This window comes from Phalaenopsis equestris, unplaced genomic scaffold, assembly GCF_001263595.1.
Source record: "Phalaenopsis equestris unplaced genomic scaffold, ASM126359v1 Scaffold000002, whole genome shotgun sequence".
Taxonomy (NCBI): domain Eukaryota; kingdom Viridiplantae; phylum Streptophyta; class Magnoliopsida; order Asparagales; family Orchidaceae; genus Phalaenopsis; species Phalaenopsis equestris.
In genome coordinates, this window is record NW_018164444.1 from 7,815,832 (window position 1) to 7,842,467 (window position 26,636).

A 26,636-nucleotide genomic window follows, 5' to 3' on the forward strand; every position below is an offset into this window, starting at 1 on the left:
TAAGTAATTTATTGTAAATTTTTATATGAAATATTGTTATCACATTCCTGAATCGAGGGTCATAACTAAACTAGATCAACTAATCGACATAGCCTAGCCGATCGAGTCTATCCTACCGAACCAAAGCTAATCAAGTCCAGTTAATCGGTTGCATAGCTCCCATTAAAGGACAAACATAAAATATAATACCATATATTATACTCTCTCTCCTATAAATCATTTTATAAAAAATGATTAATAAACAATACATTTTACTATTCATTAGTGGTCATTCTTATTTTAATATTTTCTCTCTCATTTCTTATGCTTTAACCCTTATAAGACCACGTTATTGTTAACTTTTGAGTCATTGATAACCGTCATTTTAAGGAAGATAATCGATTTGGAGCTGATTGTGTGGTTGATAAATATATAAAAACATGCAAATTCTATAACATGTTTATAACATTTTTTTTAAAATTTAAAAATAATATATTTTTTTAGACATGTTAATCTATCAAATATTTTTAAAGCAACAATAGTTGTTAATTTTTTTAAATTTTATTTTTAAATATTTTATTTGCTAGTAATTTTAGAGTCTTTCTTGAGTCATTTAATATTTTTATTAAAAAATTTTAAACTATTTTAATTGCTACTAATCAATTAAGATTAAATACAATTAAATCCAACTATCACTATTTGAAATATTGTTTGACATAAATGTGTCTGAAATATTGTTTGGATTTAATGATATTTGGATTTAATAAATCCAAATTTGAGGTGTTTGACATAAATTTATTTGCAATATTGTTTTCGTGCGCTAAATTAGTTGAATCCAACTAACAAGTGGATTTAGTAAATCAAACAAGCAAAAAGTAGATTTAATTTTAAGATGAATTTATATAACCTATTTATGGTGTTTGGCTAGATCGTGCTTAAAGTATCTTTACCAAACACCCCCTTTGGTGTGGCTCAACTCGTCCAACTCACCCTGCGGAACAGTGAGTCGGGACGATTCGATACCAAAAAAAAAAAAAAAAGAAAAAAAAAATCGAAGAACGTATGAAGTATAGAGATTCAGGAAGAAAGTGTGACGGCCGATGCTTTGTTCACTTCGCACGGCAAGCGTGGAAGAGAGGTCCGTCGCAATGATGGAGGGCAGACGTGGACGGGAGGCTCCGGTGGCTGCAGAGCACCTAGACGCAGTTATCGCCGAAACCCCAGCCGAGGGGCCACGCCGGCGAACCGGTGGCCAGAAGAGGAAGGTGGCTTCTAGTCTCTCTGCTGCCGTGGTCTCCGCTTCCACATCGAAAAGACTAGTTAAGGAGAGAAATGCCCTCAACATACTCTCCAGTGGCCACAACGGACCCTGCACCCGAGCTAGGCAGCTCCCCGGCAAGATCGCTGCTGGCAGTCCACAGACGCCGCAAGAGGGACTTGCGATGGTTGAGACGGTGGTAGCAGAAGTTGGAAAGGAGATAGTGTTTTTTGAAGATCCAATTAAATCTGTAGAGTGTTCGGTGGAGCCGCCGGATGTGACAACAATGGAGGCGATGTTTGAGGCCGTGCGATCCAGAGGCGTCCGCGTACATGTAGTCCCAACGTCAGCTGGTGAGTTAATAGAACATGACGAGGTAGTTGAGATTGGTTAATGGTTCGCGTTTTTCTAGCTGTTCAGTGTGGAATCGGTCTTCTTCTCAGCACTAGGGTTTTTGGATGAAATGCTGCTGCGTACTGCGTCCAACTTTATTAATATTTCTTAGGTGTTTAGCTCACGCTGTTATTCCGTAATTTCTTCGTTTTCTCTTCAACAGCACTGCTGAAATGTTTTTTTGGTCGATTCCACTACAGGGCTCACTTGGTTGTTTGTAGATAGAAAACATGCTTTAGATACATTTGAAGGGTTTATATTGGCTTCAATACCGAGTTTAATTTATGACAACTTCCGATTAAGTAATGAAGTATAGTTAATTTTTCATTTAACAATTTTTCAGAACCTATTTTGCAACTTCAACTACTCCAATGGGTTCTTACTAGAGAAAATGAACATTGTTCACTATAGCTTACAAAGCTCATGTTTTCCGTTGGCCTATTGCATTGTTTTTGCAGGCTGGTTTTCGTGGGAGAAAATTCATGAACTCGAGAAGCATGCGTTGCCATCATTTTTTAACGGGCAGTCCGAGAGTAGAACGCCAGAAATATATTTGGAGATACGAAATGCCATCATGAAGAAATTTCACGTTGATCCTCAGACTCCAGTGGAGGTTAAAGATTTGTCTGAGATATCTGCTGGAGAGCTAGGTGTTAGACAAGAGGTTATGGAGTTTCTAGATCACTGGGGTTTGATCAACTTCCATCCTTTCCCACATTCAATTTCAGATACAAGTGCTCCCGAAGTAGGAGCTGAGAAAACAGCATCTCTGCTTGACCAACTATACCAATTTGAAAATGCAGAGTCATTATCAAGTTATGTCCCCAAAAAACAGGAATCATCACCACCATCCATGTTACCACAGCTGCTTCCAGAGTCTGCACTTCTTGATGACATGATGCGGCCAGTGGATCCTTCAGTTGAGTACCATTGCAATTCATGTTCAGGCGATTGCTCTCGTAGACGGTATCATTGCCAGAAACAGGTTGGTTGCTAGTTAAATTTGAAAATTGGGACTGAATCTGATTTGAGCTGCTGAATCATGTGACGTCACACATTTTTTAGATATAAATCTATTTTAAGGGATGCTAGTGGTTTAAGTTACTAGTTATTGAAGCAATTATTTTGCAGGTATGTTATTTGAAACTGAAAGAGTATTATTTAACATCATCTTTCATTTCTAACTGTGTTGTTATGTCAGGAGCTACAACTGAACCATGAATTTTATTTTATCTTATTCACTAAGTGACAATAATCTTTCCATTGTGCATTTCTGGATGCTAATTTTGTTATATTTTTACAAGTTCATAGCTTTAGGTTTCTCTAGCAACAACTCATTTTTTCAGCGGAAACTAATCTTTCAAAACTTGTGTCCTTTTCAATGTTTTGGTGTTCACTTGTTGCCTCATTATGCCATTTTCCTCGAAGTGGTCTTCCTAGGTTTTGAATCGATGATATAATTGGAAGCTTGGCTGAACCAATCTCGCTTAGTTTAGAGATTCAGGAATAAAATTTTGACGTGTTTATTGCACTTCAAATAGCAATGACAAGAGTTCCATCATGATCAATTTGTTAGTCATGAACATAAGTTGCAAGAATGACCATGATTTAATCAAGCCCCAAGAAGATTAAATTGAATTTTAACATTTAAATGAACTTGGTAAGGTTACGTTTAGGCGGTTTGATACTGACATCAGATATGTCTCGTTCGTTGCCTCAAGTTTCCACATGTTTGATGCTTCAATCCACTTGTCCTGGTTAAGCATTTAAGGCATGGCTTAAGACAACAATTGGTTTAACCTTGAGTCCTGAAGATAAGCATCTCTTCCACCGGCTGATTGAAAAAAGAGAGTCCAGAAATTGCTGCTTTATTCTTTGACAGGTTGAAAGAGGCAATAAACACCGCTAATTCTAACTTGTAACATAAAAAAAAAAAGAAAGAAAGAAAAACCTAGCATAATAAAATCCCATGTCGCTCGAAGATTATGCCATGACGAGATTTGAAGCGATGGAGTTCAAATCCATCAATTTTTATACATCTAAATATGGTGATTAATAATGGAAGTTTCAATCCTCTTTTGAAATGATATGCTTATAAGCCAAATTTGTATGTGGTGGCATATTGGGATGCTCTTATCGTGGAAAGCTTAAAAAGAAAAACTCTTTGAGCACATTTAATTGTTTTTGATGGTCATCAAGCTCTTTCTTAGAGAGGACCTCAATTTTTGTGATTGTTATCACTAAGTTGGAAGTTAAGCTTGAAAAATCCAACACCTCGATTGCATCAATTTAGCAACAAGCAGAGAAAAAATGGAAACCTTATTTGAGGAAGATGAAGGACCATGACTTATGAGGTAAGTTGTCGTAACCATCTTGTTCCTTTAATAATGAAATAATTCACTTCAACCCACACATCTAAATTATAAACTTCGAAGTCAACCTACACATCGACATGTACTTGGAAGTATTTCAAAGTTATTGTCGTGATTTTACTGGCACAATTTTATGCGTGAAAGATCATGTACTTGAAGTAAAATATCTCATGACTAGTGATCGAATGATGGCTTTACTTGATAACAAGTTTGAAGGCAATTGATTCCCTATCCCTACCTTGGTTTTGAAAATGATATCTCATTCATTTAAAAAGATTGAATTGCCATATATATATATATATATAAACTTCTCATAATGATATTTCTATATTTATGTTGTCTAGCATTTAGCAAGCCCATTCTGGGAGACCTCTAGGTTCCTTGTCGTAAGCTAACTCATCCCATTCGACAATATTTTGAGATTAAGCCAAATTGATAATTCAATTGACAATAGGACATCTATGTTCTTCAATTAAAGTATAGCATTGAGCAATGATTCAAGGATCAGAAGGAATATCATGCTAAATATACTTATCATAGGTTCAAAAATAGATTCCCTGCCCCATCACTTTAACAAATGTTATTCCTTCTCTAACACTGTCATAAGTGGTTGCATTAATCCCTTTGATAGAAGTTAGTCCAGGTTAAGTCGATTTCAAAGCAAAGCTGGCATCTTGAAGCTTTTTCTTCTTTTTTTAAATTTGCCTTTTAGCATCTTTAAGCCATAAAAATATGACCACAAAAGCCTGCAAGTTTTACACTCTACTCTTAAAACTAGACTTCATATTTTTTTATTCTTCTCTTTAACATGACAACCTCTTTATTTGATCCAAGAATTTAGCCAAACTAAACCTTTAAGCGACGCTTTCTTTGTTGATGATAAGGTTCTCATGCTCAAAAGTAACATTCAGGTTACTGGATTTGTTCCTTCAATTTTCATCGACTTTGAATCACGGAACAATGTGCTTGCCTAGAGCAATTCTATTTATATAGTGTTTTGGTTCATTATTGGAATAATTGCCTTCTTTTTTAGGTTTTTGTTTGAAAAATAGATTCATTGATGATAGAGGAACCTGGCGTGATGGTGATTGAGAATCCATCTGTGGCAGATTGATAGGAGTATGTGTGTTCATGCATGACCACTATGTGGAGTATCTTTGGAAGAGGAAACATTAGTGTTACTTTTTGGCATTGTGTATGTGATAGACTTTTGCACCCTCTTCCTTCAAAAGATAAGATGTGTCTATAATTTTGAGGACCTCCAATGCATGAATCATAAAGATTGGCGATGGAACAAACTTTAAGACACTTGGTCCTCATGAAATTTTCTTCATCACTTGAAAAGATTGACTGAAAGATTTTGGTTATATGCATAGAGAAGATTACTCTAGTTATGAAGAATCACAGTAGCAATTTTGTGATTTAATTTTTTTCTAAACTATTTTGAAAATTGAAATGTAAATGGGGCTCATGAACATGAGAACGTATGCAACTTGATATTCACTTCCGAACACCTCCAATTAATTCTAGTTACATTTGACTAGTCCATGCTCCATTTTTATAGCGAGAGTTTTTGCAACTATAGCTTGACAACCACTCTGGCGATTATTGAAGATGTTGCTTTGGTCCTCTAGGAATGGATTAGTTGGACCATCTTTGTACCTTGGCATGACCTCTAAAGGACGGCTCATTCCCAATAAAGTAAGGGAACACTTCTTCTTTTCTTATAAGCTCATATGTGTTCGGTATTTGGAGGACAAGACACTTTTTTTGAATGCCCCCCCTCTTTAAATGCGGCTAACAATACAAGGATACTTCTTCCACAAACTAAATCATATGGCTCTTTGGTGATCCATACAAGCACTCATTAAACCATGCAACTCTCTTTGTAATGATCCAGATTTATTATTTAGGGAATTTACTAATCGCTTTCAACACAAATTTTTAACTCTCCCCTTTTTTAAAGGAGGACCTTTGACAAGATCTTCACGAGCATATTGTCCAATTTGTGCCTTATCTTTGATTGATTGAAAATCTCATACTTTCTTTGTTTGTCTGTAGTATTTCTTTTGTCATGTCCGTCCCTCTCAATACATGTGTAGTAGTAATAATAGGTTTGCCAACGACTATTTGGAGAGGGTGAGTGGGCACATGTAAACTATGTGTTTTGGTGTTTAGGGCTTTATGTAGACGGGGAGTTGTTGAAGATGATGATATTAAGGTTGTATATAACAGTCATAAATGACATTGATGGCAAAGGCATATACCCAACAACATGTCATTGGCGAAAGTATTAGTTGTTGGATCAAAATCTTGCTCTAATGGCAACTGAAATAGCTCACAACATTATTATTATTTTTATTGTTTATAGTAGATTGCTTGAAAGGCTAAAAATGGAACCTCTTGAAAGAGAGAGAAGTTATGATAAGTTGAAAGGCGAGTTCTATTAGAGGATGAAAGGGATGCAGGGAAGTGTTTGGGGGGGGGGGGGGGGGGGGGAATTTTAAATGCCTTGCTTCTCCAACTAAAAAGAGGAGAGGCATACCCCCCCCCTCTCCTTCTTTCTTAAAAAATAGTTAATTCTTTCGATGATATGTGATAACCCTTGATCGAGAGATATTTTCTTAAATGCCAATTTTAATGAACATTATAATGATTAATTTGTCAATAATATTAAAAAAACATAAAATGTCTATAAAACATTAACATATGGGATATGCTAAAGTTATTAGTTTTGATATGAATCAAGAAAAATAATATTGCGGTCAGGTCCATGGGTAGACGCTCATTTCATTTGTATCACATCAAGAACAACTCTTATAACTAAATGTTGACTCTTATATGACACGATGCAGCTAATTATCTTAGTTTTGTATTTATTATATAATATTTGTCAATGTACTCTAATAGATGCTTAATTACATTTAAGCAAACTTAAATTCTTTAGCTATTTATGTTTTTTTTTCTCCTGTTTTATGTTTTGTTTGTATGTGATAGTGAGAATAGAAATATTCTCTACTGAATACCTGAAAAGAGATTATTATTATTTCTCGGAAACTTTTAACTGTTGCTTTGCTATTTTGTTCTCTTTTGGTTTCACATTCTTCTTCTCCTTGCCTCTAGTCATTCAATCATTTACATCAAGTGGTATCAGAGCGTATGGCAACGAAGAGGAACGATGACGTCGTCCTAGCTTGCAACGACATTCAAAGCTGACCTCACTTCCAAAAATCCTTAGCTACTAGCCACTGATGTCAGAAGCTCTAGATGATGATATTAAGGTTGTATATAATGGTCACAAATGACATTGATTTCAATGGCATATACCCAACAACATGTCATTGGCGAAAAGTATTAGTTCTTTGATCAAAATCTTGGTCTATTGGCAACTAAAATAGCTCACAACATTGTTATTACTTTTATTGTTTATGGTAGATTGTATAAAAGGCTAAAAAATGGGACCTCTTGAAAGAGAGAGGAGTTATGGTAAGTTGAAAGGTGAGTTCTATTAGAGGATGAAAGGGGGAGGGGGTGAGGTGAAGAGGAGAGAGAAGCATAAGCCAAGGTCAACTTTCATCAAATCAAGTTAGGTCTTTTGATGATATATGATAACCCTTGATCGAGAGATATTTTCTCAAATGCCTAATTTAATTAAAATTAAAATTATTAATTTGTCAATAATATTAATAAACATAAAATGTATATAAAACATTAACATATAGGATCTGCTATAGTTATTAGCTTTAGTATGAATAAAGTAAAATAATAATATGGTCAGGTCCATGGGTTGTCGCTCATTTCATTTGTATCACATCAAGAACAACTCTTAGAACTAAATGTTGATCCTTATATGATGTGATGTAGCTAATTACCTTAGTTTTGCATTTATTATATAATATTTGTCAATGTACTATATTAGATGCTTAATTACATTTAAGCACCTTAACTTCTTTAGCTAATTATGTTTTTTTTCCTTCCTTTTTAATGTTTTGCTTGTATGTGATAGTGGGAATATAAATATTCTCTACTGAATACGTGACATGAGATTATTATTATTTTCTCGGAAACTTTAACTGTAGCTTTGTTGTTTTGTTCTCTTGTGGTTTCACATTCATCTTCTCCTTGCCTCTAGTTATTCGGTCATTTACATCAAGTGATATCAGAGTCTATAACAACGAAGAGGATCGATGGCGACGTCCCAGCTTGCAACGACATTCGAAGCTGACCTCACTTCCACAAATCCCAAGCTACTAGCCCACTGATGTCGGAAGCCCTAGATATGAGTTTTCAATCTTATATGCCGAGAGTGCGACAGGAGATACATCAATTCAGGAATAGTGACTATTTGCCAACCACACCAGTTTATCTGGCTGCCTTACTAGAAATTGGATGTAAAGAGGAGAGAGAAGCATTTGCCATGGTCTACTTTCATCAAATCAAGTTAATTTTTTGATGATATAGGAGAATCCTTGATGGAGAGATCTTTTCTTAAATGCCTAAATGAAAATTATAATGATTAATTTGTCAATAATATTAATAAATATAAAATGTATATAAAACATTAACATATGGTTCTGCTAAAGTTATTAGTTATGGCATGAATCAAGTAAAATAATAATGTAGTTAGGTCCATGGGTTGTCGCTCATTTCATTTGTATCACATTAAGAACAACTCTTGGAACTAAATGTTGATCCTTATATGATGCGATGCAATTATTTACCTTTGTTTTATATTTATTATATATTATTTATCAACGTACTCTAATAGATGCTGAATTATATTTAAGCAAACTTAACTTCCTTATTTAATTATGTTTTTTCCTCTTTTTATGTTTTGCTTGTATGTGATAGTGAGAATATAAATATTCTCTGTTGAATAAGGGAAAGGAGATTATTAATTTTTTTCAGAAATTTTAACTGTAGCTTTACAGTTTTGTTCTCTTTTGGTCTCACGTTCTTCTTCTCCTTTCCTCTACTTATTCGATCCTTTAGATCAACTGGTATCTAAGCCTATGATAACGAAGAGGAACGATGGCGATGCCCTAGCTTGTGGCGGCGTTCAAAGGCGGCCTCACTTCCATAAATCCCAAGCTACTAGCCCAAGCCCTAGATATGGGTTTTTGATCTTCTTTGTGGAGAGTGCGAAGGGAGGTACATCACTTTAGGAATAGTGATGCCCGCCCTACCCGACAACTATCGGCTTATCTGACAGGCTTACTAGAAATGGGTGGCATCGCTGTGGCGAATTGAGATCTACGGTGTTCTCGTCGATCCGACCATTCGGCTAGAGCAGAGCTTCTTGAATACACTGGCGAGCTTCATTATTGTCTATGATTTGCTCATATTAGTCATAAATCTTACTCGATTCATCAGTATAATAGCCAGTGTAAGTTTGAAACTATATATGATTTCCTCTGTTCTTATTTTGATTGTAATACCCACATTGAGGATTATCTAGATTGGGAGCAGGAATTGGAGAGGTTGTTTGAGGACCTTGATATTCCTCAAGAGAGAAAAATTAGTTTTGCCATACATTAGTTAAAGGGGGTGAGCAGCTGCATAGTGGAATCATGCGATTCTAGCTCGTCGTTGCGATGGATCATAGTTATGTCAAGACTTGGCTCAAAAAGAATCGTTGTTACGAGAGCAATTTCTTCCATCAGATTATGATCAATTAATTTATCTAGAAACTATTGAATCTCTCAACATGCACTACACATATGGAATTTCATCTTATTTTCCTATGGTTAATTGAAAACATATTATTAAGAGAAATCAATTTATTAGTGATTGTTCATTTGAAGAAGATTTTGAAGTTGTAGATGATGTAAATTCTGTAGTTCTCCAAAATTTTTATGCTCAAATAGAGCCTTTGGTCAATCGAGCATTTCAAATTAAGAAAATTCCTGTGCTGAATTTCATTCTTCCGGTAATGCAGGATTACTGACTTCTGAATGTAGAACAATAAACTGTAGCTTCACTAATAATCAGATGGAGAAAGACATGTATTTGCATTCTTGTTCTAAGGCTTTGATGAGGCTCAACATTTCTCAAGAGTCTAATGCCAGTTCTAGGCCAATAGCAGTAAGAGGTAAAGTAAAATCATTCGAGAGTTTAGATGAAGATTTGTTTCTACTTCGTGATCTACATGGTTTTGTTCTTAATAAAACCAATGTTGAGGTCTCATTGAGAGAAACTGGTGAAAATGGTAAGCTACACGTGCTTTATGATGAATGTGAGAGTGTAGCGGGGCAAACTGTGAAAGATCTGAGTGATGAAGAAGAACTATCTAAAGGTATAATAGAAGAGTCGAAGACTCAAGCTAGTCCCATGAAAATTCCCAATGATAAATCTTATCTGAAAGATTTTCATATTTCTCCAAAATCATTGTCTGCCATATGCTCCTATATTCAAGATCCTAAATGATCCAATCAACTGCACTGGTTTGAGCTGAAAACAAATAGGTATAACAGGAACATCAAGAAACCAATGGTGATCAACTCAGCTAGCTTTTCATGGGATGAGCATTTTTTTAAGCCCACATTAAGGAATATAAACTTGAGGTCTGCGGTGAGGTTGGTTTTTGGAAAAGCAACTTTTAGCTGCGGTTCTTGAAGAAATTCCTAAAACAGAGGGCATGGTTCAACTTTCTGGAAAAACTGTATTTGTTTCACAGAATTCTTGGATTCAGTCTTATACTTTGAGGGGGGATACTCTATTTGGCTTCGCAATTGATGGACAAAAATACCATGAAACACTGAAAAAAGGTTCCTTCCTTTAAAGATATTGAGATGCTAACTTATGGAGAATTAACTGAAATGGGAGAAAGGGTAGTTAATCTGGGTTGCAGACAGAAACAACATAATCGGCTTGCCTGTACATTTTATCCGGATGCAGATATATATCTCATTGATGACGCTTTCAGTGTTGTTGATACTCATACTGCGAGTAACTCTTTTAATGAATATGTGATTGGTATTCATTCGTCCAAGTCAGTCTTGTTATAACTCATCAAGTGAATTTTTTCCCGTATTCAATTCTATTTTGCCGATGTGAGATGGGGAATTTATTTTCGCTGCTCTTTTCCATGAATTAATGGCTTCGAGCAAAGAGTTTCAGGAACTTGTCAATGCCCACAAAAATACTATTGGTGCTGAAAGGCGTGATCAATTTTTTTATAAGAAAAGAAACAAACCATCTCCTATAGAGGTCAATAATAATGATGTAGAAAAAAGAACCAGTAACCAGAAACACAAATGGATTACAACTCACATTTCCTCCCAAGTCGGGCCAGCGTGCATTCAATATTGTGCATACGGCTTTTTCTAATTTCAGGTTGCCACAAAATGAAGCGGTGAAAGCTGGCATTGCTGAAGTTGAATTTTTGAAGGGCTCGGGCTTGACCATCATCGATAACATTAGTCAGTTTGTTAGTTCTCTGGATTACAAATGTAAAGAAATAGTTACCTTAGTTTCTTGTTGGAGTATATTGATTTTTATGGGTCATTTCATCGCAGGCTATGTCTCCAATCATTTCTTCCGCTCGAATGACTGTACAAGCCCACTATTTCTGGTGATCATGTTTGCAACAATGCTCGTCAGTCGTGCATTGATAGCTTCGAGTCTTTTAGGTTCTTTGTATTTGGGTTATGTGGTGATAGGGGTGTGTTATGATTCTCAGTGGTTTCTAATGCTTACAATTAGTTTAGAAATATTTTGATTGAGGGATTTTGACATGATATTTAATGTCATTGTTATTTATGCTGTCTGTGAGAGCTGGAAGTTGATTTTTGTTGTTGCTTGCCATTTTTTTGTTCATTATTATGTCTATATGGAATTATGGCAACAAGCTGAGATGTGAAATTGAAGTTAAGCAGAAGTTGTCTTCTTCTTTTTGATTCTCACTTCCTTGACAGTCCTCTTGATTGTCATAATTGTAGCTTGTTTGTATACATTTGAAGTAGATTTCTGAACCCGGGTCGAGTTCTTTTGAAGCAGAAGGGATCTGATGCAGCTAATTGCCTTAGTTTTGCATTTATTATATGATATTTATTAATATACTCTAATGGATCTTAATTACATTTAAGCAAATTTAACTTCTGCAGCTAATATGTTTTTTTTTAATGTTTTGTTTGTATGTGATGTCGGAATATAAATAGTCTCCACTGAATACTGTTGACCTCATTTTTAGTGAGGTTTAGTTTCCTACTCCCAGAATCCCAAATCTATAGCCTTAAGAGTTCCTTGTTGACCATCTTAGCAGACTAGTATTGGAGCCCACCTCCCGTAGAGCTTCGACCCACTTCTTGACTCATTTTTGTGAAGAACTCGCATGAGTGGTTCCAAGCACTCAACTTCTAGTTGCAAGGGCTAAGGACCAACATGTAGAGGGCCCGAAAATGAGTTCCTATAGGATCAAACAACCTTAGGTGAGCCCTTTGTGACTCGATTACTCGTGAACGCCGCAATTCACACACTCACTGCACCACACACGACTTTGACTTGATTTGACTCGCCCGCCGCAAACTCGTCGCGCACAGAAGCGTCCAGAACGTCAACTTTAGCTAGAAAGGACACCCATATTGTTAGGGTTACACGCGCGCACATATGACACGGATATTGATGCACATTTTTTTTAATTAGCGGGGCGCGGGCCCGAACTCAACCCAGGTTCGAGCTCAGCTTAAGTGCAATTCGGGCTGGACTCAGGCGGCTAAACGATTTTCAGATTTCAAAATTTTCAAATTTCAAATTTCAAATGAATCATATAATCAACCTTAATGAAATTTAATTAAGAGTTATTATAGCCAAATAAAACTCTTCCCCTGAGGGAAACTAATCAATTCCCCGCCTAATCACCCATAACGAATACATTTTTGGATATACAAGTCGAGCGTTCCATTGACCTTCCTGGCATTCGGCCCCCTCTTCGTCCCCCGCTCGGCTCTCTTCTCCTCTGCACCGAAAACCTTCCGCTCGTCTCCTTCCTCGGCAGCGAACAAAGTCCCCACTCGTTCCTGCTCATTCGCGCCCCGCTCGATTCCGTCTCGTGCACCGAAGCCGCAAAGCTTCTCCCGCACTCGCCTCCTCCCTGCGAAGCAGGGAACCCACAGAAGGGAACCCACTCTCCCGCTCTCTGCTCGATCCCTCCCTGCCTCCGTCTCCCGCACCGAAGCCGCAGAGCTTCTCCCGCACTCGCCTCTCCTCTGCATCGGAGCTCCCATTCGTCTCTTCCGCTCTAGTCACCTGCCGGCTTCTTCTCTTCCCTGCGCCAAACAGCCGCTCCGGTCGAACTCCCCTCCCTCCCCTTCTGCACCGCCCTGCGCCAAACAGCCGCTCCGTTCGAACTCGCCTCCCTCCTCTTCTGCACCGACACCTCCCGCCTGTGCACCGAAGTCCTCGCTCACCTCTTCCTCGCCCGATCGAAGCTCTCCTCCTCTCTGCGAACAAAACCCCCACACTCCTCTACGAACCGAAGTTCGCATACTCCCTGTACCGAAGCTTCGCTCACCTCTCTCTCGCTCACGACAAATCTCGCTCACCGTTCCTTCTCCCGCACCGAAATTGCTTGATCCTGCTCTCCCTCTGCGCTCGACAGCTCCTTTCTCCAGCTCGATCCCGTTTCCCGTATCTTCCCCGCAGAGGCCCGCTCTCTGTTTGATCCTGTCAAACGCACCGAAGCCGCACATCGTCACCCACTTGACTCTCGCTTCTCCCGCTCCTCTTGCGCTTCACCCACGCCTCCTCTCCGAACAGAAATCCTAGCCTTCCCCATCGCGTCCACCGTTTGCCCTTGCTCGACCCTGCCTTTCCCTCTCGATCCCGATTCGCTTAAACCATTGCTGTCCCAATTGAATTTCCAACATCGACGTTAGCAAGGAGGCAGTGACGAGATTGCAACGAACACAGAGCCGAACTTCTTTTACTTCTCTTCGCTCAACATCTATTCCTACTGGAAGGTGGAAGGTATAGTTGCATATGTACTTTTGTTTCGATTACGTCTTGAACTGACTCAGATGACAAAGGCATGATATTCTTGCAATCTACATTTTTTTTAATGAGTAATTCAAGTTTGCCACTGCTTGCTTCTATATTCCTTGGAGATTAAAGAATTTTGTGACATTTTATTGGCTCATGCATAAACTGATAATGATCATTGTAACCTGTATTTCAACATCATTTTGACAGGTGGATTATGTTGGTTTATACTAGCATTGAAGATTTGTCTTCTTGGAATTTGTAACTACTTACATTTGAATGCAAAAGATGATCATCTATGGGCTGCATAACTTTGATAAATTTCATTTTTTTAGTGAATCGTATTGAATGTCATTAGTCCTTTGCACCTTTAATGACACATGTTCTTTAGACAGTGATTTATCATTATAAATTGTCTCTTGAGAATTTATAACATTGTGTATGATTACTTTATAAAGTACATTGAATTTGAAAGTTAGGCAGTTCATCCCTTGGTTTTGGCATGACATGCCTATTTCTATAATACTATAGCAAAACATTGCCATTGATTGTTTCAATTTAATGTTTTGTTCTCAAATACCTACAAAAAGGCAATTTTTGTTGAGAGTTTTGCCTACTGTTTTTGGGGTTGAGTTTAACAACTTTATTTACTATTTTGAGATTGGATTTGGAGAGCTTTATCTACTATTTTGGGTTTTACTTAATTATCATTTAAACGTTTCTTTTTTGGTCGATTCACTCGTTGTTTTTCCCCTTGACTTTACTAGTTTTGAAAGTGGGTCTTGTCTTATCCTTCTTTTGTTTTATTTGTTTTTAAATGGTTAAGTCATAAAGTTGGGGATTGATGATTTAATTAATTGTAAGATATAGAAAACCTTAAATCACCTTAAGCATAAGTTAAAACGTAGGTTTCCTAGAACTTTAAGTGCACACCTTAGGTGAGAGCCCATCCACCTAGTTTTCGGTTTAGGCTTCCTACACTTTAGAAGAGGCTTCCTCCACTTTATAAACACACTCTAGGGTAGTCCTCAGCATAGGCTTCCTAGATTTTAGGAGCACACCCTAGGTGAGAGTTCATCCACCTAATCCTCAGCATGGTCTTCCTAGATTTTAGGAGCACACCCTAAGTGAGAGCCCATCTACCTAATCTCTGCAGTGTAATCTCCCAAGGTTTTAGGAGCATATCCTAGGTAAGAGTCCATTCACTTAATTCTCCTCGAATGCACAGTGAAACTAGACACTTGACCCTAATTCATAAACTAAGACACTAGACATGATACATCGAGACGTGACCTATGCTTCCTTAATTAAATCAACAATGAAATTCTCTTAATGACTTAACTTACAATGAAACCCAGTGCACCGGGATTTGAGCTTGAATATTACATTCAAATCCTCCTGACAATTGGGGAAATTTCTTAACGCCACATGTGGATCATCGGATTAGGATAAGTCTAGGGTCTAGGTGGCGAGGGTGATGGTGACATTGCTTATGTGTGCTTAGACGAGGGATACGAAGTGAGATTATTAGAATAGTATCTCCTAACTCAAGGATCTTCAACAAGGGAGACGGAATGATCCATGATATTATTCACCGATTCTTGGTGGGATCGTTGCCCCCGACATTCTTAGGTTGTCAGTAGTTCTAGCACAATTAGAGTGACTGACCTGTGGGTTTTACAAAATATTTACAAATATAAAATAAAAATTTCTTTTGCATGATTAAAAGAACTCTGCATAAAAAAAAGACTTAAATAACAACTTTTGCATGAAAATCTTTCTATGAAAATTTATAAAGGCCCACGGCTAGTCACTTGGATTGAGGTTAAGGACTGCCTTCTGTAGATTGTCGGGCACAACCCAGCTCTGAGCTCCTCACTTTTACCAATGTCTTACACTCAGTCCTGGTCTTTCATGTGTGGCTAAGTGTTTCGTTTGCTTGTGATTTCTACGACTCGTTTTTATGACTTTCATGCTGGGTTTTCTTGCTTTATTTATTTTCTTGCAAATTTGTTTAAATATGTTGCAAATCATACTACGCTCGCAACACAAATAACGCAACAGTAGCAGATGCCCAAGTACGCTTTTACAGTTTATATACAACCTTTTACTTTACTGCATTTTACCTTTCAAGCACATTTTATTTATTTGCAATCTGCTTATTCTGCATGCAAAACCAAAACTGTGAAACATAAACTACAATTTTCAAACACAAACCCTGGAGCCATCGCGACGACAGGAGCTTGGAACCAACTTTGTGGGCAGCAGAACGAGGAGCTTGGAGCGAGCAGCAAGAAGATCTTCTTCAGCATTATCTCTTCCTAGTATAATAACAACCCATAGGACTTCGAGGTAGCTCGCCTAGAGCGACGTAAATCCTCACTCTCTTTTAGGCCCCTGCATAACCAGGTTGTGCCTTCTTTTTTAGGCTTCCTGTACAACCATGTTGTGCAGCGTAAGTCCTAACTCGCCTTAGGTTCCGAGGTTGTCGTGTGACACGACGTAAATCCTCTTATCTCCGCGGGTTATTTGCATAATCGGGTATTATGCAAATGTAAGTCCCAAATAATAAAATTGACAGGATTGAATAATTGAATGTCATCATCTCTAAAAATGCAGCCACACAGTAGGATAGTTTGGGAAGTCACTGAGAGTTCTCCTCAAGATCTGTGACATCCCCTACCTTTTCTTTTCTTTGGACTCCTAAAAGAATTGTTCCTACTTGAGCCACTCTCACTTGTTTTTCCACGTCCTACCGTGAAAACCTAAACCTTGGAAACTTGTAGATTAGAACCACTGATCATTATCGAGAGTCTTAAGTGACCTTAGTCATTTGAGATGTAATTAACTATAGGGGTTTGCCTCTATAGGGAACTTGGAACCCAGATAAAATAAACCCTATTTAATCTTTGTATTAGATAGGGGGATAAACTTGTTGGTCATATATAAAAATGTTCGCAGACCAAACGGATGTCACAAATCTCTTAGTTTGCAGGATTGAGTCTATCGCCAAGGTCTACACTTATCTTTCGGGAGGGTGTAGTATTCGCGGTATCGGACACGATTATGCAAACTATTGGACTAATGAGATCCATTTGGTCTCATTTTTTAAAAATTAAAACATACTATTTTTAAAACTCAAACTATATATATCTTTTATGCTTAAATTAAATTTCAAAAAATTATTTTCATATATCCATATTTTCAAATCAAATCTATCGAAAAGTTGACCGACAAATACGTGAAAGGAGATTATTATCATTTTTCGGAAACTTTAACAACAGCTTTGTTCCTTTGTTCTCTTTTGATCTCGTGTTCTTCTTCTCCTGGCCCTTGGTAATTTGATCCTTTACATCATGATGTCTTATTGGTTTTTTTTTTTTTTTTGGAAGAGCTACAAAACTTTTGCCCATATTTTCTAGATGTTATCAAGAAGCTATTTGGATGAGTAAAAATTCTTTAGAGTTGGGAGATTCATGCTAAGCTTAAAGTCTAAAAGCATAAAGTTGTTTTATTGCATCTGTCTCTCTTATTTTGAGTTGTATTTTAGATAATTCAAATTTAAATGGGTTATAGTTGGTTTAGCTTTCAGGTTACATTCTACAAAATGTTGCTCACAATTTCTTTCATTGTTAGTCTTGGTCTTCCATTTTTATCTTCAATTGAAATTACATTATTGAAAGTAGAAAATGGTACTTTTCATCTATTGTTTTCTGTTGAACTTCAGATAGATCTTGTGAATAATATGTTACAATCCAATTGGTTAAAATTTTGGATATTCACCTTTATTCCTAGAAATATGTTACTTCTTTGTGATTGTATATTGCTTTTCATCTTATTATAAAGAAGGGGCGACTAAGTCATTAAAAAAATTGCTGATTAATTATTAAAGTTTTTTGTATGTGATTTCAGTTTTGTGATGAAATTCAAGGCTTGAAATTCTTCTTGGATGCTTCAAGTGAGAATGATCTTATTCCGTGTTGATTCAGAGCCAGATTGAATTGTCATGAACATAGATAGGTTGCTGGAAATCAGCTCATGGATTGAATTGGTTTGATGTCTTACCAACACAGCTGCTATCAAATTGATTTGGAACCAACTCAAAACCAATTACTCTTTTTAAAATTTAAATATTATATATATATATATCAAATATCTTTCTCCCGATTTGGCGACCGATAAGAGTAAAACATCTTCAACTTTGATCGAACCATGGTATCTTTTAACCATGAGAACTCCTTATGTTAATTTTTCTAATAGCGTAATTAACACATGTAAGAGCCAACCATTAAAGCTCTCTTGCTCTATTTTATCTCCAATAAACTCTTGCTTTCGAAAAAACAAGTAGCAAGGGACAAGCCAGTTTAGTCCGGCCTCTTCCTCTAGTTTTATGAGCGGAACCAGATAACAAACTTTGAAGAGTCGTGCCATTGTCAGGAGTCATCACAGTATCATCCATTAAATTTCCAAGTTGGAGTGTGCCACAGCCTTCTTCCGCCGAGAAATGTAAACCTGTCGTTCTTCATCTGAATACTGGCTTATGTGATCCTCGATCTGATTTGATGTTAGAACCGCAGTAGGAAGAAAGACAGTCGTTGTCACCACGATAGGTTTCAGTGTATGTGAAGTGTGAATTGTTATCTCTACACCTAATGCTTCCTGAATAGGAGCTGCGGGACTATCTTGATTTTCAGTTCTGACATTATCCGCTGTAGTATGATCAGGAGAAGGGTTTCCAGGGGCAGACACCAACTCCTGTCTTGTGGTGATTCCCTCCTCAGGTTTGTTGGGAGCGCGTTCAGACACATGAGGTGCACTAATAGTGTGTTCTTGCCTTTGACTATTAGTTCTCAACTATGGGTGCAATCTGAAACATTTCTCATGCGGGTGTCCAAACATCTTGCAGTGTTTGCAGTAGTATGGTTTTTGTTCCATACTGATTTTTTGTCAATAACCATTGTGAGCAGATCCAAGCCAGACTTCTAAGTGTAATATCTCGATATCTCGTTCAATCAAAATCCTTGCAATGGAGAGCCTTGAGAAATGAACTGTAGGTAAGTCTACCTGCATATGTTTTCCAAGGATAGTCTCAATTGCATATAAGATAGACAGGTCAAAGAAATGAAGCTTGAGTTCAGGTAATGAGAACCAGATAGGTGCAATTGGGGGTTCTTGATTGGGATCAAAATTAGGGGTCCATTTGAGCAATTTCATATGTTTGCCCTCAATTGTGATGAATTTTTTTGAGAAAATCCTCGTGTAATCATCTTCTGTGCTTAGCTGTATCATAACATGCATTTCGTCGAAACGACCCACCTGCCAACCCCCAACCAATTTGAAATCTTCAAAACCTTCCTGATGATCCTCATCTTAAGGCAACCTATTGGAACTTTCCAACTAATGTAAATTTGTATTTTTCTGCACGAGTTGAAATTTCAGTGTCAGAGAAGAAAATTGTTGGTTTACCCACCTTTTTCTCTACTTTTTTTTATAAGATTGCAATCGCCATTTCTTGCAACATAATCATGATAAATCTGCGGTAATACCACACTATCTGCGAGGTGAAAATGAGAGTTGCGTTTGTGAACTACTGTAGCATAGGAGGGTTTGGCGGGGTTATTACCGGCGAGGGCGGCGGCATAGGAAATTTTTGAGGCCATTACCGCAGCCAGTGCCAACCTGCAGCACAGTGAGAAGCTGCACGAATAGGGGTGTCGAGTGGCTCTGTCGCAGACGACGGGTGTTGAGCGGCTCTGTCGCAGACGAGAAGCAGGCAGAAGCAGGACGCAGGTGTCAAGCTGCTCTATCGCAGACGAGACGCAGGCTTAGTGTCGAGTGGCTCTGTCACAGACGAGACGCGAACGCAACGCGAGGCGACGCAAGTAAATCCCGAAGCCGAAAGCAACGCGAGACGCTAGGGTTCGAGCGGAACGACGACATGTTTGTTATATATGATATGTATATATATATATATATATATATACATATATATATATATAATATAACAGTGAGTTTACATAATATTTATATTTTGAGCTTATCTCGAGCTGCCTTGGTCAGTTTCAGACCGGCCAAAGATTGAATAGGGCCAAAATTTTGACTTGCGTCTTGGCTAGTTTAACACAATTCAAGCTCAATTCAAAAAAGTTGATTCATTTTTTGAGTAACTTTCCAGCTAAAATATCAACCCTATTGGTTGCAGTGCCGTTATTCATTTCTCTTAATTTTTTTACTCATCTAATTTTGTCCTATTCTTTATTAAGTTATGGGTTGCAAAATGTGATTGGATTTATTTAAATTTGGCGCTTCTGTTGATTCTGTTTGTGTATGACATTAATTTTTGCAATGCTCTGTTATGATAAAAACACTCAAGTGAATCCATTTTTTTTGTTTGCAAATTATCATCAAGTTATTTGATCTTAATTTTTCTTAATTTACTATGGTTGCTCGGTAATGATGAATATATTAAATAGCTTGCTTGTGAAATTTGCATACTTATGTTTCTGTTTTGCTTACATTTTTTTTTTTGCATTGTCATTAAAAATTCATTGCAGTTCTATGTCATTATTTGCATTTACATTTTACTTCTATATTTCTATTATCTGACTAATAGTTCTCTTTTAATAGTGTTATACATTAAATTGCTTAAGGAAAACCTTATATACCTTGATATGACTTGTATCGGAGCATCCCAGTTTGGGCTGGTGTGAAAGTGACCATTGAAAGGATCAATGTTGTTCTCATGGGTTTAAAAAATGATGTCTACATTTGCTCTTACTCTTCAGTCTCTGTTTCTTCTTCCCTTTTTTTTTGTGCAGGCACATGTGCGGAATTTGTATTTTTTCCCCAAGTAGTTCTGCTTGTGCACGTGAGGCATTAGTGTTAAAGTGTATGGTAGCCCATCACTTATTGCTTCAAATATCATTACTTAATAATCTATCATGATAAAATACGACATTGTTAACATTCCTAACTGTATGAAACTTTGGCCCTATAATCATACTTTTCATATCCGTCTGATGCGATTATTTCATAGTTATAAATCTACAGGAGATACCAAAGCTTTTGTAATTTGATGAGGTCAAAAGCAAATGCCACTTAAAGTGATAACGAATCAGAATTATTCACCTTTTCATGTTTTATTACCAAATGAAGTGTGCTAACCCATTTTCTTAACATAAACTTTATTCCACCTTCTACTTGCCCCCAAATTTCTGGCGAAATTTCTTGATTAAATAGAACAAATGAAATGAATAAATCTGATCTTCAAGAAGTATAGCGGATATAGAATGTTAGAGATAGTTTACTTCACATAATTCATGAATATGTCTTTTCTTTACAGTGCGAATATGGCGCAAAGTTGGTACATGACTAACATCACCCCGATGTCCATACTATTTATTTGTTTTGCAGGCAGATTTTGATCTCTGTGCGGAGTGTTATAATAATGGGATGTTTGGCTCAGGCATGACTCCAGCTGATTTCATTCTTATGGAGTCGGCTGATGGCCCTGGTGTAAGTAGTCGGAATTGGACAGATCAGGAAACTTTGTTACTTCTAGAAGCCTTGGAGCTTTTTGGTGAGAACTGGAATGAAATAGCTGAGCATGTTGCTACGAAAACTAAAGCTCAATGCATCTTGCATTTTCTTCAAATGCCTATAGAAGATCCTTTCCTAGAAATCAAGGAAAATGATGATGACAATATGGTGGAAAGAGTGGAGCCGAGCTCGGCGAATATGGAGTCTCCTGAAGCAATGGAGCTTGAGAACGGCATGAGCTCTGAGCAACCCGTTTCATCCCCAGCAGATGTCTCAGACAGGAAAAATGCTGAAGTTGATCTATCTAGTGAAACATACTCCAACTTTGCTATTAACTCTTTAAGGAGGGCATTTCAGGCTGTAAGCTTTACTGATGACGAAGGAAGATTGTTATCATTTGTGGAAGCTGGAAATCCTGTCATGGTGTTGGTAAGCATTAATTTTGTAGTCCTGTTTTAGGTGCAGAAAGTGACCAACTAACTAATGTTCTTATTGCAGGCAGCATTCTTAGCAGGACTGGTTGACCAGGATGTTGTGTCAACTTCATCTCATAGTTCTTTAAAATCCATATCAGAGGAATCTCCTGGAACTCAGCTGGTTTCAAGGCATTGCTTCATTCTTGAGGAGCCACCTAATGAAGCCAGCAGTCCTCTTGTCCCCGAGAGGTCTCCATCTTGTCACTTAAAATTTGTATTAGTGCAGCTGAAATGCCAAACCTGATGATATTCATTAATGCAGCTCTGTTAATGCCATTGACGATACAGAGGCTTCAAAGGAGGAAGAGCAGTTGCCAAGTTCGAATGGTTCTGCTGAATTGAAGAATGGAGCAATGAATATTCAGCCAGACGCAGCTTCTGGACAGTGTGAAGTGAAACAGTCTGCTTCTTCTAATGATATTCAACCTAAATCATCCGCTGAAAAAGAATTAAATGATTCCATTGCCCCATTGGATGTCACTTCTCATAGTATTGAAGCAGATGATAAACCTTTGCTTGAGGAACAGTCGTTACGGTTCAACGGAAATGATGAAAGTAATTTTGATGAGGCAATGGTAAATAAAACCAGTAATTTAAAGGAGCCTGGACAGGTTGGAGACACGCCATCTATGCTTATGTCCGTGGATAATCTGAAGGGTTCAGAGGGCAAACCAGAATTTGCGGAGCAATCAGGTAATTCAGAATTGATTGATCAGGTTCAACAAATTTCGGAATTTCCGAAGGTTGAAGATACGACACCAACATCCATTGTCCTGAAAGAGGAGCCAGAACAAAAGGATGGTGCAGCTTCTACATTAGATGTTAATGTTATGGCAGGCATGAAACTTTCCCCAGTGGAACTTGGTGAAAATTCTGCTATCAAGTTTTAAATTTTTTTTTATGGAATGCTACATTACTTCTATTTTAATAAACGATGCTACAGGGTAGAAAAATGAAGTTTTTGATATATATATTTGGGAAAAGTTTAGTAGGTTATACCAGTAATTTAAGTTTAGAAAGCACCTCTGATTTATGCAAAAAAAATTAGGGTAGTTGAACTCTTAAATGTGCTTTGATTTATTTTTTCAATGCATTTTCTTTAATTGTACTACATGATTTCTGATATCGTAATATTTCTTTGAAGTTTTACATTTCATCCCCCATTGAATCGGCTGTAAGTGCAATGTCTTGAAATACGATCTGTTATGTTGTCTTTTGCAACTTCAAGTTATGCCATATCTGTTCCCTCTTTTTACACGCTTGATGCCATCCTTTTTGGCATTTTCTTGTTGTTTTAATCACTCTTTCAGTTTTATTTACCGTTGCTGATTTTGCATTGTGTGCATTTTGAAGTCGTTAACTTCAGTGGCCTTGTTTAGTTTCTACTTCCTGTTAAAGTTCCTAATTCTTCTTTCAGCAATCATTTCATGCTATTGGCCGCATTGTTGGAGAAACAGGACCGCCAGAAAGCTGATGGCCTAAGAATTCCTGCAGGCTGAAGATCACTTTGCTGCAGTTCGTAGACTTGAACAGCTGAAGCACCACCTACAGTTTGGCGGAGGCTGAATGCCGAATGGATCACCTGCAGGTTGAAGACCGAGTACCACCTGCAGGCTTAAGAACTCCCTGCTGAATATCTGGACTGCCGAAGAACTTGCTATAGGCCAAAGATTAGGATTGCCAAAGAGCACCTGTAGTGTTTTGGCTACCTGGACAACCGAATGGGAGGAAAAAATGCAGCAAGCAGAAAACCAAAAAATGAAAGAAAAACTGCAGAAAATTAAATGAACATAAGAACACCAAGAATTACGTGGTTCGTTCCATAAGACCTACATCCACGGGAGAAAAATCAACCATAAAATCCAATAAGGCAATAAAGAAGATTTACATAGCTTTTACATTGAAAAAGAGTTCTCATCTTGCCATGATCTCTCTATCGAATCACCTCGATCCAAGATTTCCAAGATCCTCACCTCAATTCTCTACAAGCTATCATTTTCTTTCTCTAACCGACTGATTTTATTTCTCCTTAGACCTCTCTCTACAAGTATTCCTCATTATTTATGAATAATGAGCTATCCAGGTGTAGCCTTATCCGCCAATCAGAAGCCTCCATTCTTTCTTCTAGAACAGGTGATCAAATTACAAGTATGTCATTGCCTTATTTTGTAGATTGTGAGTCATTATAACAATTCTCCACGTTGACTCTCAATTACAAACCTCTATAATAGAGATTCCCTCCATCTAGCCACAAGGGGTCTTTAGCCCTTGGTTGAGTTTACTAAGTCCAGACAGTATCTGAATTGAGTTGTAGGTAGCACCTTGGTGAGCATGTTAGCTGGATTTTCTTCAGTAGGTATCTTCTCCACTACTATTGAACCCTTAGCGACAACATCCCTCACAAAACGAAATGCATGTTCTTGAATGGTAAGAAAAAACATGTTTTTTTTTTTTGCTTTATGAAGTTTTGTTGCAGGTCAAACTTCATTTTTCTCAAAGAACTCTAGTACTTGTTACCCACCTATTGTGATGGCTTTCCATAATTTTGATCAAGCATCTAGAAATGTCCTTGATGGCTAACAAATAAATTCTTATTGCATCCTATCCTGTCTTACACAATTTTATTAAAGGAATGTGAAGCTGCTTTTGCTATTCTCTTTTGCTATATGCATCTACTGCCTTAATGGTAACAATGATGGCCATAATCTACTGCTAGAATTATGAAATACTCTAAAATCCACAAATTTTCTCTTATCATTTATTGTGTTGGTTGGATGATCCGAACTTATTCCAATATCTACAATTTTTCTGGAAGTTCTCTAATGTTCTATCAATCATTTAAGGGTAACTTTTGCATTGTTTCTTGCTGTTGATGACTCCCTCTTTAAGATTTTTCTTTTTTTAAGTGGTAAGGAAGTTCTATCTCTGTTTTTTTTGTTTTCATCTATTTGACAGCAACTGTCCTGCTGTTTTTGAACTCCGGTATGCTGTAAGCAGTTAACAAGGGGTGATTTCTGAGAGGGCATAGCAAGGTATCTTTGCTGCTTTGGATTGCTGGAATACAGCAGACCAAATTGTTTCCTTCTGTGTTGCAGGTCATGGAAGCAGCTGTTGGGGCCAGAAGATGTGGCAACAGCAGTTACAAGACCCCGGAGGCATGGACAATAGTTGCTAGAATATAGGCGTTGGTGACGGAGTAGCATTTGGTGAGCCAGGCCGCAGCAGATGAAATCTATTGGCTGTTTCAGTTTTTTGATGGGTCCAGCGCTTAAGGGTGAGGAAGAGTGGCTGGGAGAATTGAAATGAATTCTTATTGCATGGTTCAGACCTTTAAACATGCAACTTGCAGTTTGCAAGTATTTGAATTTTTCCACCTTTCTAAACTATAAAATAAGAAACAATTATCCATCCCATGGATCTCCACAAAAGAAGGAAAAACTATATAGTTTTAAACTAGGCAAAAATAGTAAATCTTATATATAATATAATATTCGGATGTACAAATTGATACCAATGTAGTTTAAAATTCAAATTTCTTCCTTGTTGTACTTGTTGATATCCATTGGCCTACATGTTCTACCTCATTCTCATCATCAAGCATCCAGTCGTTAATCCATCTTTCGATCTTTAATTTTAATATGAAAATCATCACTACCGACAATCTCCATCAAGAGATTGAACTATGAAAATCTCAATAATCATGATCTTTTTGGTCTTTCGACAATCAGAAACCCCAATGATCATCATAGTTGATCTATTAGAAATGATCTTCAGATCAGAGGGCCCCTTTTAGATAGATTTAATTACTGATAAATCATAAGTTTAGTTGAGAGAAAACTAATTATTTTCTCTCTCTTAATTATATCACTTTGTTCTAATTGGCAGTTGATCTATCAGGAAGTTTTAAGTAGTTTTATCAACTTCTTTTTCTCTTCCTTTTTTTGTTTCCTGAAAACTTAAATTTCGAGAGCTTTATGCTTCATGGAATTTAGGTAGCAATGTATGTTTATTAGCTTCTTAAATTATGAATTCCTCTTGTATTCCTATTTGCTCTTGCAAAAGTCAAAATTTATTACTTGGGAGTCCTATTTGGTATGTTTTGGTTCTTTAATAATGTTAACACTTTTGAGCTTACAAAAATTTATGAGATACCAACTTCTTATTTTCTTATTGCTCGACTTAGTAAAATAGTAATTCCTTAAACTCCTTCAATAATGGGGGATTCTCCACTTGTGATAGCTTTTACCCCATTGCTCATTTGGTAGAAATGCTTTTCTTCTTTTTGGATATTTTTGGGTAGCTAAAGCTAAACTGTTACTTATTTGTGCACAGACTTTATCACTCCTCTATAGCCTTCACTTTGGTAGTCAATCTTGATGTACAAGTTTTGGTACAGTGATAGGTTTGACAGTGATGGTTTGCAGATGAAACATATGTTCTTACTCAATGGACATTTTTTGTGGTAATATTTATGCCTTTTTAAAGAGTAATGCATGCTCCTCTGTCAACTTTGCATCAACATGTTACCTTTTTTGCTCGAGGGAGGCAATGATTCTGTTTTTCAACACGACAAATCTACATGAACAAGAAATTCCAACCTACTTTGATAACTCTACTTACTTGCCTTGCTATTATTATATA

General features: G+C 37.2%; 1 protein-coding gene across 1 annotated transcript in view; it reads left to right on the forward strand.

Moving 5' to 3' along the window:
• Positions 1–1,030: 1,030 nt before the first annotated feature.
• LOC110039585 (SWI/SNF complex subunit SWI3D) overlaps positions 1,031–26,636 on the forward strand; it is a 32,304-nt gene continuing 6,698 nt past the window's right edge. Inside the window, exons 1-7 of the mRNA XM_020744706.1 lie at positions 1,031–1,590; positions 2,089–2,615; positions 21,394–21,948; positions 22,018–22,184; positions 22,258–22,832; positions 25,091–25,162; positions 25,988–25,995. Coding sequence (XP_020600365.1) covers positions 1,080–1,590; positions 2,089–2,615; positions 21,394–21,948; positions 22,018–22,184; positions 22,258–22,832; positions 25,091–25,162; positions 25,988–25,995 — 2,415 coding nt within the window. The 5' untranslated portion in view covers positions 1,031–1,079. The remainder of the gene's footprint in view (positions 1,591–2,088; positions 2,616–21,393; positions 21,949–22,017; positions 22,185–22,257; positions 22,833–25,090; positions 25,163–25,987; positions 25,996–26,636) is intronic.